An 18,591-nucleotide genomic window follows, 5' to 3' on the forward strand; every position below is an offset into this window, starting at 1 on the left:
GGACACCTGCATTTGCTACATTGTTGCAAACTGTCTTGTTTACTCCTGTGGGCCATGGGAGGAGTATTGAGATAGACACCGAGAGAATTAGAAGCAGAAGAGGCCAGAAAGAGAAGGGGAGAAAGAAGGCCAGAGAACCCAAAGTGAAGACTTGCTGGGGGCTTGGAGGCCTCTTGGCCTCCTTGCCCCCAGGCACCCCTGCCTACCATGTAACTGTTTGCTGCACTACATGTAAAAGCTCAATTAAAGCCTGAGAAAGCCACTGAGGGCTCCAGGACTCTCCTTTACCCAGACTGCTCAGATTATAGAAACCTGCTCAGTGGCCTTCCTGCCCCTAAAGTGAGCCTGGGGCTGGACCCCAGGATTGTGCCCCTTTCCCCCCTGTGCAGTGTCAGGATGAGCCCTGGAGGGGACACTCCAGTCACAGCCGAAGACACACGTCTCTCCTGGTCCTGCTGCTTTTCTTCTGGATCCCATGATAAGATGTTGGTCTTTTTTTTTTTTTTTGTCAGCTTGTGTGACCTCCTCAAGTATTATTTATGAATTTTCTTCTTCTGTTATTAATGAAAACTATTAAAAACCTACAAATACGTGAAAAGTTGGGTGACATGACTTTTCCTTGTCATTACAGAAATTGTTATTGGAAATAAATTTATGTAATATTTGGAGAATGTACAATGTTTTACCTGGGGTTCAATCATTCATGAAGGACGTGTTTTCTGTGCAGTCACTTGCCGTCGGGGCAGTAGAAAGGTAATTCAAGATTATAGTTTATTGCCCTATAGACATTAATTGCTCTTTTTCTTTTTTCATTTGAAAATATTTTCCTTTGTATTCACTTGAAATAGCCATTCCTCCTGAACAATAAAGACCATATTCTTCAAATTATTTTTTTGTGGCAGGTTACAACTTATTTTATTGCTATTAACTAATTGAATAAATTACCTATTTATCTGAGAGTCATTCTAATGACTGAAAACTATACAATATTTCTCACTTTAAAAACAGATTTTTATTTAAAAAAGCTTTAATTAGATTAGAAAACCTTGATAATTTACTCTTGATAATTTAAAGAAAATACACTAAAAAATTCCCTGCTATTAAAATTAAAACAAGTACTGAAATTCCAGTTATCACAAAGCTCAGCACCTCCCCCTGCAGACCTGAGGAGTAGTCTAAGGAGAGGAGGAGACACCAGTTCCAGACAGGATGGGGCAGTCTAGACCCTGGGTCTAGACTGAAGCTGCTCATCTGACACTCATGGTCCTTCTCATCTTGTTATAGAAATTCTGGCCTTTTACCAGGTAGAGGGAGAACAAGCAGAACTTCAGGAATGGTGAGGTCAGGAAAAGCTTTATTGCTGATGCAGGAGGTCCCAGACTTGCGTATTCCAGTAAAGTCTGAGCAGTGGTTTAAAGGCAAAGTATTCCTGGGCCTCTCCTGGTAGCACAGCGGTTGAGTGCTGGGCTCAATCCCCGGCCACTGGCGAGGGTCCCACATAGCGCGCAGACCTCTATTGCCTCCTGCTGCTCCCCTCAGCAGTGTTCTTTGGTCCTCTGCCTGTTCACACCCCCCCATCTGGCTCTGATGAATTCTCTCACATTCCTGTGCTTCTGACTGTACCCAGGGCTTGTATAAATAAATAAATCTTAAAAAAAAAAGGCAAAGTATCCCTTTTACACATAACTGTCTTCATATTTGTTATATTGATAGCATCATTTTCCAGCAGGCACAACCATTTGCTGCAAAGTCCCCAGACAAAGGAGAGGGTGAATGCTGCAGGTGGCCTTGCTGGCCCAGCCAGGTAAGACACTGGCAAGCAGCTAAGAAAAGGGCCTCACACCATGGGGCTGAAGTTTAAAGAGCCGCACACCATGGGGCTGAAGATTTCTTGTGCTTCACACCATGGGGCTGAAGATTAAACATCCTTTTGTTTTTTGTTCTTGGTCATAATAGAAATAAATTCTCAGAATATACATTGGGTAAATAATTATAAGAACATGTTTATACACTATATATAAGTATAAGAATATTGTAAGTACATGGCATGGGAAATTATTTCCTTAAAAGTTAAACACTGAAAAAAGTTAAACACAGAATAATTTGGCCCACTTGACAATGGGAAACAACTACTATGCAAGGGCATGTCTGATAAGCAACCCAGAGCTGTCATAATAATATTCTTCATATGAAAGTTCTGTAGAGAAGCCTTGCAATGAATCATAAAGTTGATTACGCTAAGAGTTTCTAAGTTGAAAAAAGTTCTAATAACTGATTACTGGGAAGCAACTGGTCTTTAGCTGTAAGTAATATAGATAGAAGAGTCTTCTGATATTCTAGCCTGGGTGACAGGGCGGTACCAAGGACTGTTAGCTGACCTAGGTAGTTGTTTAGGCTGAAATAATGTGTCTAAATTTTAATTACCTATTAACTTTTAAGGTCATTTCTTTTCTTAAAAACACGTAGGTGCCAAAATGTCTGTGGGAAAGGAATGTACTGATTGTTTTATTTTGCTTCTATGTTTATGATGATGTAATCCCATTACTTGCCTTAAGCATATAAATAAAGACATGCTGAGACCCTCAGCAGGTTTCCCCCTTCCCCTTTCCCCCTTCCCTTCAGCCCTTAAGAAAGTTTCACCTAGGCTGTCTCATCCTTTCAGGGACACCTGACCAGACATTTTGCCATAAGCTGGTGTGGGTCTGCTACTCCTAGGCAGCCTATTCGGCCACCATTTTGTCACCTAAACAAGGTCAAAGTGGTCCGGCCAGTTGGGAACAGGAGCCCAAACCCTTAAACCCTTCAGATCAAACAAGAGCACAAAGCTGGATCACACTGGGAAGGTTATGCATCACAAGCTATGTCCAGAATGCCTGGGGTGCTGAGGACCAATGCATAACATGTTCATCAGGAGGTATATCCGGAACGCCCAGGGAGCTGAGGAACGATGCATAACACATACTCCCGACTTACACATCACGAGGTGTGACTGGGAATGCCGGGGGTGGGGGGGTGGGGGGGTGGGGGGGTGGGGGCGAGCTGATCAGTGGAATGCCTTGATAAGATTAGAATCATGCTGGGGATTAGGGTGTGTCATCAAGTAGATTAGAAGTACCTGGAGGGCAGACTCACAATCCCTAATCTTCTGCAATCTTCCCCTTTCTTTAAACTCCTTAATCTCCTTACAACCAATTACATGTGTGAAAAAAGGGCAAGGATCTTGCTCTTCAGCAGCATGCTGCATTGTGCAGCCTGCTCCATGACTCCCGTTTGTCAGTGTGGTGTTGTCCTGACCCAACAAGCTGGTCTTCGACAGGGGAAGACAGGCAAGGGGGAAAGAGCCAGACCAGCTTTGACTGGCTACCAGACCCTTCTGAAATGCAACTTTGTTTAGACAGGCGTGCTGAGGCCTTGGCCACGAATCTTGAAAGGGAAGGAGCTGTAAGTCAGCAAACTTGTTAATTATGCCTGCGTGGGAGTGTTCATTGCACCTGGGCTGGAAGTTCTACTGGAATCTTTATTATATTCATTTGCTCAATAATATATTTTCTCATCAAAAGGAGGAATCAAAGTCATCATTGTGTGTGTGTGTATCTTTTACTTTCCCATCTCCTACTCTTACCAGCTGCCCCACCCTACCTACCCAGCAATGAAGCAATCAGACACCTCTTTGACCATTTTCCTGTAGTGGAAGAGAATCCAGTGAACTCTTCATCTTTACAAAGTGAAGATAAAAGAACACCTGTACCCCTCTGTTTATTTCAGCACTATTTACAATAGGTAAAACCTGGAAACAACCCAAATGCCCAAAAATAGATGACTGGATCAGGAAGATGTGGTATATATACACAATGGAATACTATTTAGCAATCAAAAAAAGATAAACTCATGCCATTTGCAGCAACGTGGATTGTTGCAAGCCAGCCGCAACAGTCTGGGTGTCAGGGGTTCCAGAAGAATGGGAAGGCGTCGGTGCAATTGTTGAGAAATGGTAAGGGAAGGGGAAGGGGAATGAAGAGACTCAGACACTTGATCAGGGAGCTGACATCATCCTGCTGAGGGTCTCAGCAACCCTTTATTTACACATTTCAAGCAAACCATGAGTCGTGAGTGCATAAGCATATGCATTAATGCAGGAAGATAACAATCATCACATCATTCTCAAGAACAGTCAAGTGTCTATTTGCCCACCTGCAGAGATCATGACATTTATTATTTTTTGATTTAAAGAAGGTACAGTTGCTCAACAAAAGTGTTCTTAGAGTAGTCATTTACCTTAAACAACCAAACAGTCATTTTATTACTAGCAAAAAGCTTACTCTACTACTGCAACTAACATTTCTATGTTTGCCATAGTGAAGGATTAACTAAGGGCTGAGGGAAAACAAAGGGCAGGAAGTTACCTGGGGGACGGGAGACAAAGGGATTTTTTCTAACTAACCTACAAAGTTTAGACTAACATATAGCCAAATGTTTAAAGCAAAAAACAGAAGGCTTTTATTTAGAAATCATTATCTATATTGTTTTAATATCGATTTGATATTAAAGAGCCAAGGGCCTGGAGGGTGTTAATGCCAGGCAAGCCGCACTGACTCTTCCCTAACCCCCAGCTCTCAATTAAGGGAGGAATTCTCCTAATCTAACAAAAGGGTTTTCTACCTACTACTCCCCTACTTATCTAGTCAGCCTAGTTTCTGTATCTAACTTTAAGATCAAGGGAAAATTCCTTTTGTCTGTAAGATTGTTGATTGTTGTTTTAGGGAACTACAAATATTTCATCAGGGGCAGGGTTGGAGATGGTTACAGCTTTTGATTCTCAGAATGGTTAACATGTGACATATCAGTTGTAACATTGACTATTTCCAAGTGCATTATTTGTGCTGCCATGGTTATTAGCTAGACCAGTCATAAAATTGCTGTTGACTTATTCTTGAATGCATACTCTAACAGCTACCATACCAATTGTCACCTCCAGGGGAATCAGCCCTAAACAAACAGGAAGAATTTAGCAGGAGCCAGCTATGGTGCCTCCTGGCTCATTAGGAATTTTTTTACACTTGGAGCATGGATCACGTCTGCCACCCAACTGCTATCTTTAAAGTAACAGAATTTCCTTCTCCAATTAGCCCTTGCCTCAAAAGACCACATCTCCATATTAAAGACTTGGTCAAGGGATGTTCATAGCCCCTTTTTTTTTTTTTTTTTAATAGAGGCATGTTTTTATTTATTTATTTATTTATTTTGTTTGTTTGTTTGTTTGTTTTGTTTTTATGCATGCACTGGGTACAGTCAGAAGCGCAGGGAGGGTGAGAGAATTCACCAGAGCCAGAGCGGGGAGCAGAGCAGGCAGACTGAAGTACACTGCTGAGGGGAGCAGTGGGCGGCAGGAGAGGTCTGTGTGCCACGTGGGACCTTCCTCCCGTGGCCGGGGAGCAGCCAGGGATCGGAACCGGCACTGCAGAGGCCGCGGGCAGCTTCGCAGCCCAGCGCTCAACCGCTGCACCACCGGGGATGCCCTGTTCATAACCTTTTGTTACCAGAAGTTTTTTCACTTGTTAATGTAAGGCCAAATGTTGAATTACTGCCTTTGGGCAGAGAACGACTAATTTTGTAAAAAATGTAATATTTGTATCATGCAGTGCCATTTGCCATCAAATTGGTTATTCAGTAATTGATCAGTATTTGCAGTTTTACTTTTAAATGTGTATTTTAGCAATAGTAGAAACTAGCCATAAACAAATGAGGAGAATCTTGGAGTCAGCTAATGAGATTCCTGATTTTTCAGAAATCTGCCCCATGTCCGGACTTTTGTCAGACGACATGAGTAGTGAGGCTCCCCATAGTGGATGGAGCTAGAAGGGATTATGCTCAGTGAAGTAAGTAGGGAGGAAAAAGAAAAATACTGGATGATTTCATTTACAGCAGGAATATAGGGGAACCAAATAAGATATCAGTTTAAAAAAATAATAATACACAAAACAACAAAACAAAACCAAACAATTATAAATCAGAGACATCCTGCAGGGGAGGAGGAGGGAGAGGGATCAGAGAGGGAGGGAGGAGCCACAGAGGGGACAGTGGTGATGGTGCAGGGGTGCAATGGTGAAGGAAATTCTATGGGGACAATACCTGGTGGGGGGAAGCAAATATTATTTAAAAGTGAACAATGATGTAAAAATAAATAAATAAAATAAAATAAAATTCCACCATCTATATTAGTTGACTCTAAAGAAAAAAAAAAAAGATAAACCCTACTGACTGCAAGATAAAGAAAAGGGGTTTAATCCTCCCATCAATGGTCGCACTTTAAAATTGCAACTTACTTTATATTTTGCACTGAAATTATTTCCAAAGTACTTAACACCATGAAAAGATTACAGGTATTATACCTTGCTTGAACAGGAAAGTATATTATTAACCCATCAGCATCAGAACAATTTATATCTGACAAGACAGAAGAGGGAACAGTGTGAGCTGACAAAGCAGCAGGAACATGCCGTGAGGAGATGGAAGGGGCAGAGATGGGGTCAGTGTCCTTCCTGCAGGGTGTCCAGTGCCTCCAGTGTTGTCCAGAGACATCTGCCCTGTGTTCTGTCCCTCCTCTCTTCCCTCTCCACATTGACCCAAGGGCAGCATTGGGGGAAGATGAGTTTTCTGGGTGGGTCCTCTTGGGGCAGTTCTGAGTCCATGTTCCCCATCCTGCTCTCCTCCCCCTGAGGGGTATGAAGCTGGGGACTGGGCTGCTGAGAGCTGGGGTGGGGGTGGCCCACATCCTTCAGCTGCAGCCCCTCCCCCAGGAAGGTCCTGGATCATGTCACTACACAGAGGGCAAGACTCAGGTGACTTCATCTCTGTCTGCAGGTGTGAGAATCAAGGGCCACGGACACCACCTATGCAGCCCAGCTCCTAGCACTTAGGTGCTCAATACAGTGTTTTTTTCCCCTCTTCATCAAATACTCTTAATGCCTTCAGGCCTTGAGAATTGTCCCTACTGGAGAGTGATTGGCGATGTTTGAAGGGGTAAATATGGAAGAGAGAATTATTCCTTGTCTCTTCATTTATTTTCAAATTAAGTTGGATATTCCAAGATGGACTTTAAGTTGAGATGATCACAAATGAAACTTTAAGGATGACAAAGTAGGATGTTTTCAAGAATATACAGAAATCTTGAGTTTTTATAACTCAGACCAGACTTCAGGTAGTAACCAAGCATTTCTGTGCATCAGGGTCAGTCAGGCTGGCCCATGAAGACAGACAGAGGAGGCCTCTCAGGAGAGGGAGAGTGAGCCCTGGCAGGACAGTCCTGCTGGTGTGAGGCTGTGACCCTGTGAGGAGTCGGGTCCCTGGTGTGTAGAAGGTGGTGTGAGGATAACAACCTGGCAGAAGTGTGGTGAGGACCTCAGTCACCGGGTAGTGAATCTGGGGACTGAGCCCTGAGAGGGTCTGGGGGACAGGCACAGGTACTGCCCTGAATGATTCCAACTCAGTGAGATGTGATAAGTGACCCCTTTAGATTTGGGGGAATAGAATAGCAGACAGGGGAGCATGGTGGACACTGTGTCTATCAGAGGCTGGTGTTCAGGTCAGAGGTGACATCTCGTGTTCTCAGTGGACCAAGGGCTGTTCGAAGTGGACGAGGCTGAGGGGCTGAGGAGCAGCAGCAGTGTCTCCTCCACAGATGAGCTCAGGTGAGGCTGGTGAGGCCCCTCCCTGCTGGACACGGAGCAGGACTCACAGGACCTACCCCCGGGATCCCACATCTTTGCCAGATGACACACGTCAGAGCTGGGTTGGAGGACAGACGCCCCAAGCCCAATAAGCAGGTGTGGGGTGCAGAAGTGGGATCAGGAGGTTGGCAGAGACCCCTCTGAGCAGGTCACTTAAGATATGTCCTGAAAAGTGAGGGTTTGGGAAGTAGAGGCAGCAGGAACATCAGGGACTGAGAGGAGGCCTGAGGCTGGGAGATCCCTGACTTGGAGGAGCCACCTGAGCCACAGGGGACCCTTGGGAGAGCAATGGGAGGGACTCAGAGAGGGAAGGGGAGGCCAGGGAGACCCTCCTTTAAGCAGAAGGGATGAGACAGGGAGATGACATGAGCTGACTGGAGTGGGTCATGACCTTGGAAGGAAAACAGGCCCACTGGGGGCTCCTCACAGGCTCTGCCAAGTGTGGTGATAGCTGACCTTGTGTCACTGGGTGGTCACCCTCTGCCACAGACTGAGCCCTGCACAGGGCTCATTGTCAGTCCTTATTGTGCCCCACATTCACTCCTAGTTCTGGGTCTGGAAGCCAAGCAGCCTGGAGCACAGTGGGTGCTCAATAGTGGGTGCTGGGTGGGCCTGCCCCTCTCCTCTGCTGACCTATCTGATATGCTGTTTCCTTCCTGAAATAGGAAGGAAGTGCTCCCTCAGGTGCTCTGTCATGAGGGCAAGGTGGAGGCTGCTGGGATTGCATTTCAAGCTTTCACTTTCAGATAGTGTAGGAGCCAGAGAAGGGTGAATGCGTTTTCAAGAGAAAATTTGGAGGATCCCTGGGATCCCACCCCTGGTGAGACACCCCTCAATGAGTTCCTAAGTCTGCCTGTCTACTCTCTTGGCAACCATCTTCTCTGAGCCAAGAGGTGCCCTTGGCACCCAGCAGGGCTCCTGATCAGCTAACAGCAGGTGCTAACTCTGTAAGAAAATTTGGGGAAGCACTGAAACTTCTAAGTACGAAGAGACATCCTAGAAGCCCCACCATTTCAAAGCAGGTATGTCAGTTTTGAAGACATGTTTCATTTAAGAAAAGATAGTGGGGAGCAGCTGAGTATAAGGAGGGATTGAGAAGGTGGTGGGGCTTGGGTGGGATGGGAGGTGGCACAGGAAATGGTACAGCTCTAAGAGGACCCAGCACAACCTCACTGAAGATTGTCCTTCACTTATTTTAATGTGTAACATCCTGGGGCAGGACCCTGTTCTAGAATTTAAGGTAGTGACTCTTTCAATATAATTCATATAATTCTCATTCCAAACTTAGTTGGGAGATGCTGATAGTATTCCCATTTTTCTGTGGAGAAATTGAGGCAGGAAGGTTAAGAGACTTGATGAAGATGGTCACAGAGAGTGGCTGAGACTGGAGATGACCTCAGAATCAGCCCCAGAATCTGCACTCCCAGGACCATGGCCTGCCTCCCCCAAACACCAGCCAGTATGTGGTTTGAGGGTTTTTTTCTCTGAGCAGGACTAATTTCCTTTCTCTGCTGCTCTTTCTCACTGGGTCCCTCACCTGAGGCAGAAATCCCCACAGTTAGAGAGGAAGAGGAAGAAATCCTCAGTGGGGATCTGACCCGGCTCCTGTTGTGTTTGGGGCAGGACCTTGTCCTTGCCTTGGCAGGTCAGAGCTGGGGAGGGACTGATCCTCAGGTGAGCTAGAGAGGCAGACAGAGCAGGACAGGGGCTTATGGGGGGACCCTGACCCCTTGGGGACAGTGTCATGTGTCCTGAGGCTTCTTCTGGGGGCTTCTTCTTCAAGGAGGGCCTGGGTCTGGGCCTCTGTATTGGGGAGTCACTGGGTAAGATGATGGGGAGGGGGAGGGCAGTTTGCACCCCGGGCCTAGATGCTTGGAATGGAGGGGCCTGGTGCTCTGAGCAGAAAGAGTCTGGGGTGTGGGTTCCACACTGTCTGAAGGGAAGGAAGGATGTTTTTCTCGAATAAACCTCATGGTCTCTAGCAGCACAGAGGCTCAGAAGCCCTGAAAGGAGCCAGGTGTGTCCTTCTAGGCCTCAGGTCCTAAGGGGTCACTAGGAAGGGCCCTGCTCCTGCTGGCGGAGGTCCCTGGGCCCTGCTCCCCCCTGAGCCCAGAGCTCCTGGCTGCCCTGCTCCTCTGTGTGGGCCTGGCTGCCTCCTGCCCTGTCTCTCTCCAGCCTTGAGGAGATGGCGCCCTGCTCCTGCCCCAGCTCTGTGCTCTGCCTCCTCCCCTCACTGCTGCTCCTCCAGCTGTCCCCTGGGGGGTCCCCAGGTGAGTGTGTCCCTCCCAGTTCCTGTGTCTACCTGGGGGGGCAGGGCCCAGGGCCTCTGGGAACATTTCCTTAAGGAATTGGCCTTGGTCATTTGTCTTAGCATAATGTCTTCAAGTTCCATCCACGTTGTTTAAATGGCATGATTTTATTATTAAAAAAAAAAAAAAATCTGTGTTCCTCCCTGGTGGTGCAAGGGGTTAAGTCTCAGCATTATCAGGCTATTACCAGCCACTGTAACAGAAGTTCGATCCCTGGCCAGGGAGCTGATCCACATCTTGTAGCAGACCTCTCCTGTCTTGCTAGTTTCTCCCCTCAGCAGCTTATTTCAGCGGTCTGCCTGTTCTCTCCACTCTGTCTCTAGTGAATCCCCTCATTCCCTGCACCTCTGGCTTACAGCTCAGCTCTTGTATGCATCCTTAAATAAAAATAAATCTTTAAAAAAATCTGAGTACCATATAATTATGTGTATGTATATATGTAATGTTAATATATTTCTTTGAATGCATATCTGTTCCTGTCTCTCTCTTCAAATTGTGGAATATCCATTATGCTTATGTTGCCTTTCCTCATGGATTGCTTAGTTCTTCCAGTTTTTCTTCATTTTTCTCCTATTCGGTTCATTGTTCATTATTGCTGTCAGGTAGGTCACTGATTTGATCTTTCATTTGGTCTATTCTGCTCCACTAGCTTCTCCAGGAGTGAGTAGCTTCTCTGCTCTGCTGATCTTTTTACAGCTCCATCTCTGTGATTTTAATTTAAGACTTCAATTTCTGTTTCTTTTTTACTCATTTTATTTTCCAAGTCATTTATTGTTCTAAATTTTGTTTTTCTCTTTGATTCACTTTTCTGTGTTTTCTTCATTTTTTGACTTTCTTTATTACGGCAATTTGAACTCTACTTGATAGTAAGATACGATCTTCCATATCTTTGTAGTTGCATATTGCGGAGTTAGTCTTGTCTTGTGACTTTTTATTCCCTTGAAATCTCAAGTTTCTGGTGCTTATTTTGCTGCTTTAAATTCCCTATTTTTGAAAAAATCATCTGTCATGGTAACTTAGAGGGTTGAATTACTTCTAACTTTCCATCAGGTGACCCTGTTGTGTTTTTAGATTTGTAACTTATGTAGTACTAGAGACCTGACACTTGAGATGCTGAGTCAGAGACTGTGGGGCCTGCAGTCATCCAGCCTCTGGTGTGGGTGCTCTGGCTGGGGCATGTGAGCTCATGTTGGTGGCACCCCTGATACCTGCCTCTCTCAGTTCAGCCTTGAAACTCTGCCCTGTGCACACTGTCCCTGAGCTTCAGGAGGGTGGGACCAGTCCTGAGGGTGAGCAGGGGTGCATCCAGTCCTGTGCCTTGTTTCTTCACTGGGGACCTTGTTAGCTGGGAGCGCCCAGTCAGAGCTGTGAGCCCCTCACTGTCAGCTCTCCTTGCCCAGGGTCACATGCCCAGTTGAGTGACCACCATGGTGTGTGCTGCAGCCTCCCCCATCCTGACCACAACCTCCAGGTGACTTCTCTGCTTAACTCTTGGTCAGTGAAGCATGAATCTCTGTGTCTCTTTCAGTGCTGTCTGCCTGGTGACTGCTTTATGAGAATGTCCAGTTTTATCATAAGCCTGGTGTTCTCTGGGTGCCCTGTCCACTCATCAACATTAATGATCCTCTGTGCAATGAAACTGATTTCCTCAGACACCTTCTTAGTCCCCCAAGAACTCTTTTGTAATGTACATTCTTGTGTAATCCCAATTGGCTGCATCAGGCCTGGGGTAGGGTCCCCACATTTTACAATTACAAGCCCTCCTGGAAATTGTGATGCTGAAAATGAGAACCATGGAGCTAGAGTATGTGATGGAACGTCCTGCTATCAGGTACACTAGTGAATGAGGGAGCATCTTTGAAATTATTTCTGGAACACAAGAGTGGTTGGACCACAAGTGTGGTTGGGAGTTCTTCCCAGATTCAGAACTGTCACTGTTAATCCTTCATGTCAGCTGTCTGCTCATAGACACCTTCCCTCAGCCTGCCTGGGCCTCCCCCAGTGATGGTGTGTGTTCCGTGATGTGACTGTGTCTCTCAGCCTTTCTAACTCCCATGTCTGTGTTCACAGAGAGGTTCCGTGTGCTTGGTCCCCCAGACCCCATAGTGGCAGAGCTGGGTGAGGACGCCACCCTGCCCTGCTCCCTGGACCCAGTCATGAGTGCAGAGAACATGGAGTTGAGGTGGTTCCGGTCCAATACCTTGGAGTCAGTGTTCACTTATCAAGACCAACAGGAAAAGAATGAGGAGCTGATGGCCCTTTATGCGGGACGGACCTCGCTGGTGGGGAAATTCCTCAGCAAGGGCGTAGCTGCTCTGCGTATCCACAAGGTCCAGGTGTCTGACAACGGGCTGTACACCTGCAGCTTCAGCAATGAAGTCTTCAGTGACCAAGCTAGCTTGGAGCTACAGGTGGCAGGTTGGTGACATGTTAAATATCTCAGAGTCATGAAGTTTTGGAATTGGGGAGAAAATAAGGGCACTGCACTTTAGTTTATAATATCATTTATGAGTAAGAAAAGTCATATTAATTCATGTTTTATTAAATGTAAACATACAGGGTAACTGCTACATGTCTGGCCCTGTTCTAAAGTCTTGTATACAAAAGAAAATCTAATGAAGTTTTCACTCTGTGAGTTTATTTTTGTAGTGAGAGATAGAGCAATCATAATAACCAGGGCATAAATGACATTTGGAAGTGAGAAGAGGTGAGGACAGGAAGCTAAATGGAGAAGGGAGATGGGTGAGCAATGTGGGGCTGGGGCTGAGGGGAGGTTACAGTAATAAATAGTAGCTCAGGCTGGTGCCATGGGAGCAAAGACTCCAGAGAAGTGGGAATACAGCTGAGTAGATATCTGATGTGTGGGTGTTCCTTTCTCCCCAGTTTATAGACAGATAATTAATATGTATCATATGTAATGTGAAGCCTACCAATAATGACTGATTTATATATATATAGTGAATTGATGGCCACAATAGGTTAAATCCATATGTCTGCTATTATAGGTTTATTTAAAGAAAGAAAAAATAAGCAAAAAAGGGAAAATTTCCTCATTGTGAAAAAAAATTCTTTGGAGTTTGTCCTTTATTAACTTCCCTACACATCATACAGCCATGTTGGCTACAGACATGTTGTACATTATTTGGGAAGGAATTTTTACATGGAAACACAGCCCATATGAATGACCTGGGGGGAGTGTGTGTTTGATGTGTGATCTGCTCACGTGGAGTCCTCATAGCTGGTGGGAATGAGTGAGGAGCAGGGTGTTGTGAGGTGAAAATACTCTCGTAAAAAAATGTGGTGTGGGTCTCCCTGGTGGCACAGCGGTTGAGTGCTGGGTTGCGAAGCTGCCTGCAGCCTCTGCGGCACCAGTTTGATCCCCAGCTGCTCCCCGGCCACCGGAGGAGGGTTCCACATGGCGCGCAGACCTCTCCTGCCGCTCGCTGCTCCCCTCAGCAGTGTACTTCGGTCCTTCTGCCTGCTCTGCTCCCCGCTCTGGCTCTGGTGAATTATCTCACCATCCCACGCTTCTGACTGTACCCAGTGCTTGCATAAATAAATAAAAATAAATAAATAAATCTTAAAAAAATATGTGGTGAGTATATGACAGAGATGTCAAGGGGGTGGGTGATGAATGCCACCAAAGGTAATCAGAAAAAACCTCCGTATGATGTAGATATTTGAGCTGGGACATCATTTGATCTAACAGGGTCTATAAAACCCCTCAGACCAGATGAAGAAAGGACGATGGAGTCCACAGAGCCTGGTGATTGTTAGATTCTTCAGTTTGGGGTGTTGGGCCTTGAGGGCACAGGGGGTAAAAAGTGTGACCAATGCAGAAAGAAGAAGGCTGGGAAGGAGTGAGTCACAGATAGAAGAGTCTTGGTGCACATGTTGTGGTGTTTGCATGAGGAGCTGTTGGGGATTTTCAGCACAGCAGCGCTTAGCATGTGACTCTGGCAGCAGTGGGGAGGACAAGGGCGGGGACAGTATCTGGAGTTGTGGCTGCAGTTACAGGGTGGAGAGGGGGGCTGGTTCACACAGTGGTGGTGGGTGCACAGGAGGTGCCATCGGTGAGGTTTGGAAATAACCCAATTGAATGAGGAGAATTGGGTCACAGAATTTAAAGTGGAAGAAGGGATTGCAGAGGCTTCCGAGGCTTTGTAGAGTCTGTGTGATATTTAATGTCAGGAACATTAATAATGTGTATCAGTTGCCTGTCACCATAGTGCTGCTGTGTAACAAAGAACCACAGAGAAAATCTCTCAGTGGCCTGTAGTAATGGACTTGTATTCACATGAGCTGGTGGGGACTCCAGCTAACCTGGCATGGACTTGACTACTCTCCACTGAACTTACTCCTACATTTTTTTTGTCAGATGAAAATGTCACCAAGTGGACCTTGGCTGGACTTATTGCATGAATGGTCACTGGCTTCTGGCTGAGGGAGGACAGCTTCAGGGGGAAAGGCTGGTGACAGGCCCTGCTCCGTCCTTCCATGGAGGTGGGAGAGGGAAGACCCATGGGGCCAGCAATTTAACCTCTGCTGAGTCGCATGAGCTGATCTCTCATTAGACACATGAAGTCACATGGCTGATCCCAGAGTAAGAGTGTGAGTAAAATCTACATGGCAGAGCATAAGATAGATATGAAGAAGGACGAAGAATTAGGAACATTATTATTACTAATTTACCTCAGATGAGACAACAGCATGAGTTCAGGTGTAAAATTTCGGGTGTGAAGAGCATGTGAGGAATCCTGGCAGATGTAACCCACAAGGATGGGGCTATCAGGGAGGGAGGAGGGGAGGCTGGTTGTTGATATCCAGAAGTGATGTATGAGGAGACACAGAAGCTTAGGGAGAAGATGCCCTGGGATAAGGTGTGAGATAAAATGGTCTTTAAGGACTCGACCCTGGGACTGTGTGCCTTCAAGGAGCAGGTGCGCAGGGAGAAAATTCAGGAAAGGGGCTCATCAGGGGTCCAAGTTAGAACAAGCCACCCTCAGAGGGAAGTGACCAACCCAAGATGGAGGTGGTTTCAAGATGAGGTCAGGAGTGTCCTGAATAAAGGGAGACTGGGTGAGAGGACCTTGGAGACTGGGGTTGACAAATGGGACACTTTTGTTGAATCACCCAGAACAGAATGGACTGGAAGGAGAAGCTGCCCTATGGAGGCTGAGATGTTGGTGAGACATGAGAAAACACAGCTGTTTATGTATTATAAAGTGTACTCTTCTAACAAGAAAATAATTTTACAAAAATTTGAACATGTTTATATAATTATAAAAATTACAGGTAGAAAGGTAGAGATGAACATGTCAGGTCATCATATTGCTCCCCCAGGGGTGGTCTCCCCTCAGAGTACACCCTGACAGACTCCTGTAGAGGTGTGCACAGGAGGTCCCTGCCCCACTTGCTCTTATCACCTCTGCAGGTGTGGGCTCTGCTCCCAAAGTGCACATCACAGGGCCAGAGGAGGATGGGGTGCGCATGGTGTGCATGGCCTCAGGCTGGTTCCCGGAGCCCCAGGTGCAGTGGAGATACCCCCAGGGGGAGCAGTTCCTGGAGTTCTCCAAGGTCCAGGCCCAGGACCCTGAGGGTCTCTTCAGTGTGGAGGCTGCTCTGGTGTTGAGAGACAGCTCTGCGAGGAATGTGACCTGCTCCATCCTCAATCCTGTCCTGCGCCAGGAGAAGGCCATGGACATTGTCATCCCAGGTCAGTGCTGCCCCCCCACCATGCCCACTCCCTGCAGGGTCAGAGGGAGGGGCTGGCAACCCCAGGTGAGCTGGGCTGGGGTGTTCTGGGCTGTGTCCTAATGGGGTGTCTGTGGGGTCTCTGTCTGCAGAGCCCTTCTTCCCCTGGGCCTCTCCTTGGAAGCCGGCTTTCCTGGTGAGCTTGGCCTTGCTGCTGCTCCTGATCCTGAGCACTGCCTGCTACACCTGGAGAGAACATTCCACACTGATGCAGGAGCTGCAGGAACAGGGGAATTTACATCAGGCTAAGGAGGAGGACCTACAGACAAAGGTGGAGGCCCTGAAGGACACAGGTAAGGCAGGACAGTTGCTAGTGGGTTCTGAGTGTGAGTGTGGCAGTGGGTTCTGAGAGGGACAAGCTGATCACAGAGCCAGAGCCCAGGGTTCCTCTGCAGTGAGATCAGAGCAGGTGCTGAGTCCCAGAGGGGACAGTGGAGCTTGGAGTCTCATTTTGGTCTGAAGGTGGAATTTCTAGACACAGAGAGATTAATTTTTGTGTCTTCTCTAGGCACAAATTTTGTTCTTAGGGACAGTTTATACTTATAGTTTTAATTATCTTTTTCAGATGAACTCCAGTCTATTCTAGGTAAGCTCTGCTCTCCCTCCTGAACTCTGTGTCCCCTTCATAGGAGACATTCTGGTTCTTAGCTCACCTGTGTCCTGTGTTGTCTTTCAGACCAGAGGAAGGCAGTTTACCTGGCTGGTGAGTGATGCTCCTGGTGTCCTGGGTCCCTGTCCCCTGTGCCCAGGGGTCCCTCCCCTTGGCTGTCTCAGCACAGACATGTGGGCCCTTCCCTGGGGTGGAAGTGGGAGCTGGTGGGAGACAGGACCCTATTCCAGGGACCTCCAGATCTGGTTGCTCTTTTCCCTCCATTCTTGGGATCCTTGTCAGGTGGTGACACTTGGAGTCTCCTGCATCGTGATCTCATTCCAGCCCTGACTTTCCCACCATGGTGCTGGCTTTCTAGTCCTCAATGCATCTCGTTCTTGGTCAGCACCTGGAAGTAAAGCAGCTGATCTGGGATTTTATAAGTAAATGGAATATTGAAGCTTAGGAATGTGACCTCCTCCTGCCCTCTCTCCCCAAGCAACCCCAAGAAGTCTGTTCTCTCTACTCCTGAAGATGCTGATCAGTGGTGATGGGGAGGATGGGGTGACCTTGCATGGGAGGGAGTAGAGAGATTTTCATCTCCCAGAGATTTTTTTTAATTGTATTTTATTATTTTTTTACATAATTATGGAATAGTATGTACATTAAAAAGTATCTTCTGATCCTCCCTGGTGGCTCAGGCGTTTGAGCGCCACACTGTGAAGCTCTCCACAGCCTCTGTAGTGCAGGTTCAATCCTGGCTGGCGAGAATCCCACATGGAGAAGCAGACCTCTCCTGTCTTGCCAGCTGCTCCCCTCAGCAGTGCATTTTGTCAGTCTGCCTGTTCTGTTCCCCGCTCTGTCTCTGGTGAATCCTCTCACCCTCCCACACATCTAGCCTGTACCCCGGTTCTTGTATGAATGGATAAATCTTTAAAAAAAAAATCTTTCCCATATACTGTTATTGATACTGTGTAGCAACACTGAATAGCAGGTGAAGCAGGAGCTTTGAAGTCTTTGAAGCCGAGAGCTGCTCAGTGACTTGCCCAAAGCCCCACAGCAGCAGCAGGCAGGGCTGGGTCTATCTGTCCTGCAGGCTCTTGACCTGAGCCAGGGGATTTCCCACTACCCCCTGCTGTCTGCACAGAGCAGGAGGTCATGACATCTCAGCCCCTCCCATTCACCCCCAGAGAGTCTCTCCTGCAGAACAGGGGGAGACCAGGGCCCTTGGATCACAAGAGCAGGTGGTTGTGCTGAGGTCTCACCTGTGTGTTCCCTTCCAGCCTGGAGGAAGGCCCAGCTGTACGCAGGTGAGTGGCCCTGAGGGTCCTGGGACCACTCCCAGTCTCCCATCTGCCCCTTCTCTATCAGGTACCCCCACCAGGAATGATCTGGGTCCCTGGTCTTTCTTCATTCTGGAGCCTCCATTTGAGAACTGCAAGGCCCACCTTGTGAGCATAGACCTGCCTCTACCGCCCTGTCCTCTCTGCAGGTCATGTGGGGTCAGGACACCCACTGACCCCTTGTCACCTGGTCCTTTCTTGTGGGTGAGGACAGTAGGAGTCAGTGTGAGGAGAGGCTGCAGTAGGGACAAGTGTGTGATTCAGGATTTGCTGATCTCTCAAAAATTCCAGACATCCTACTTCCTGCTTCAGAGTCAGGTCTTGGATTATGGATCCTTCTGGATCTAAAATCCAAGTCCTATTTTGGATCTAGTTTTTGTTTCCTGTTTCCTCTTCATTCTCTGTCTTCTCATTCATGTCCAGGCTCGATTTTTCTTCTAAGCCCTTGTGGTTGCTAAGTCCGGGTCAGGGTTTCTGGGGTGTTTATGACTGTAGGGCAGGGGCCTCTGAAAGATCTGAAATTACATGTAAAATCCAGTTTGTGTGTGTGTGTATTTTTGTGTCCTTGTAAAAGATAAACAATGTATGATTTTCAGAACCATCACCTTTTTAAGGAGAATTCTGTCTAACAGCCTCATGGTTGCTATTATTTAGGATTTTTTCAGAGGTAACCTTGTAGACTAGAAAAGAAAAAACCTAAAATGTTTATAATTCATTTCCAAAGAACAGGGTGGAAATTTGAAAGGAAAGTCTGGATGGAGATAGAGAGGGGAAGGAAGGAGAGGGGAGTGTGGGAGAAGAACCTTTAGAGGTTTTGGGCACAGTCACCAGTTTGAGTCTGTGCTGTGCAGACACCATGCAAGGCTTGG

At 46.9% G+C, this 18,591-nt stretch overlaps 1 protein-coding gene across 1 annotated transcript; it reads left to right on the forward strand.

Moving 5' to 3' along the window:
* Positions 1-9,912: 9,912 nt before the first annotated feature.
* On the forward strand, positions 9,913-17,898 carry LOC311188186 (butyrophilin-like protein 1; the record flags this gene model as incomplete). Its single annotated transcript, XM_084259342.1, has 8 exons — positions 9,913-9,997; positions 12,107-12,454; positions 15,471-15,752; positions 15,883-16,083; positions 16,467-16,493; positions 17,663-17,689; positions 17,751-17,830; positions 17,872-17,898. 8 exons carry the CDS (start codon positions 9,913-9,915, stop codon positions 17,896-17,898), a joined length of 1,077 nt encoding a protein of 358 aa, XP_084115468.1.
* Between the last annotated feature and the right edge of the window lie 693 nt (positions 17,899-18,591).

Source organism: Talpa europaea (assembly GCF_964194135.1).
Source record: "Talpa europaea genome assembly, chromosome: 2".
In the NCBI taxonomy this organism is placed as follows: domain Eukaryota; kingdom Metazoa; phylum Chordata; class Mammalia; order Eulipotyphla; family Talpidae; genus Talpa; species Talpa europaea.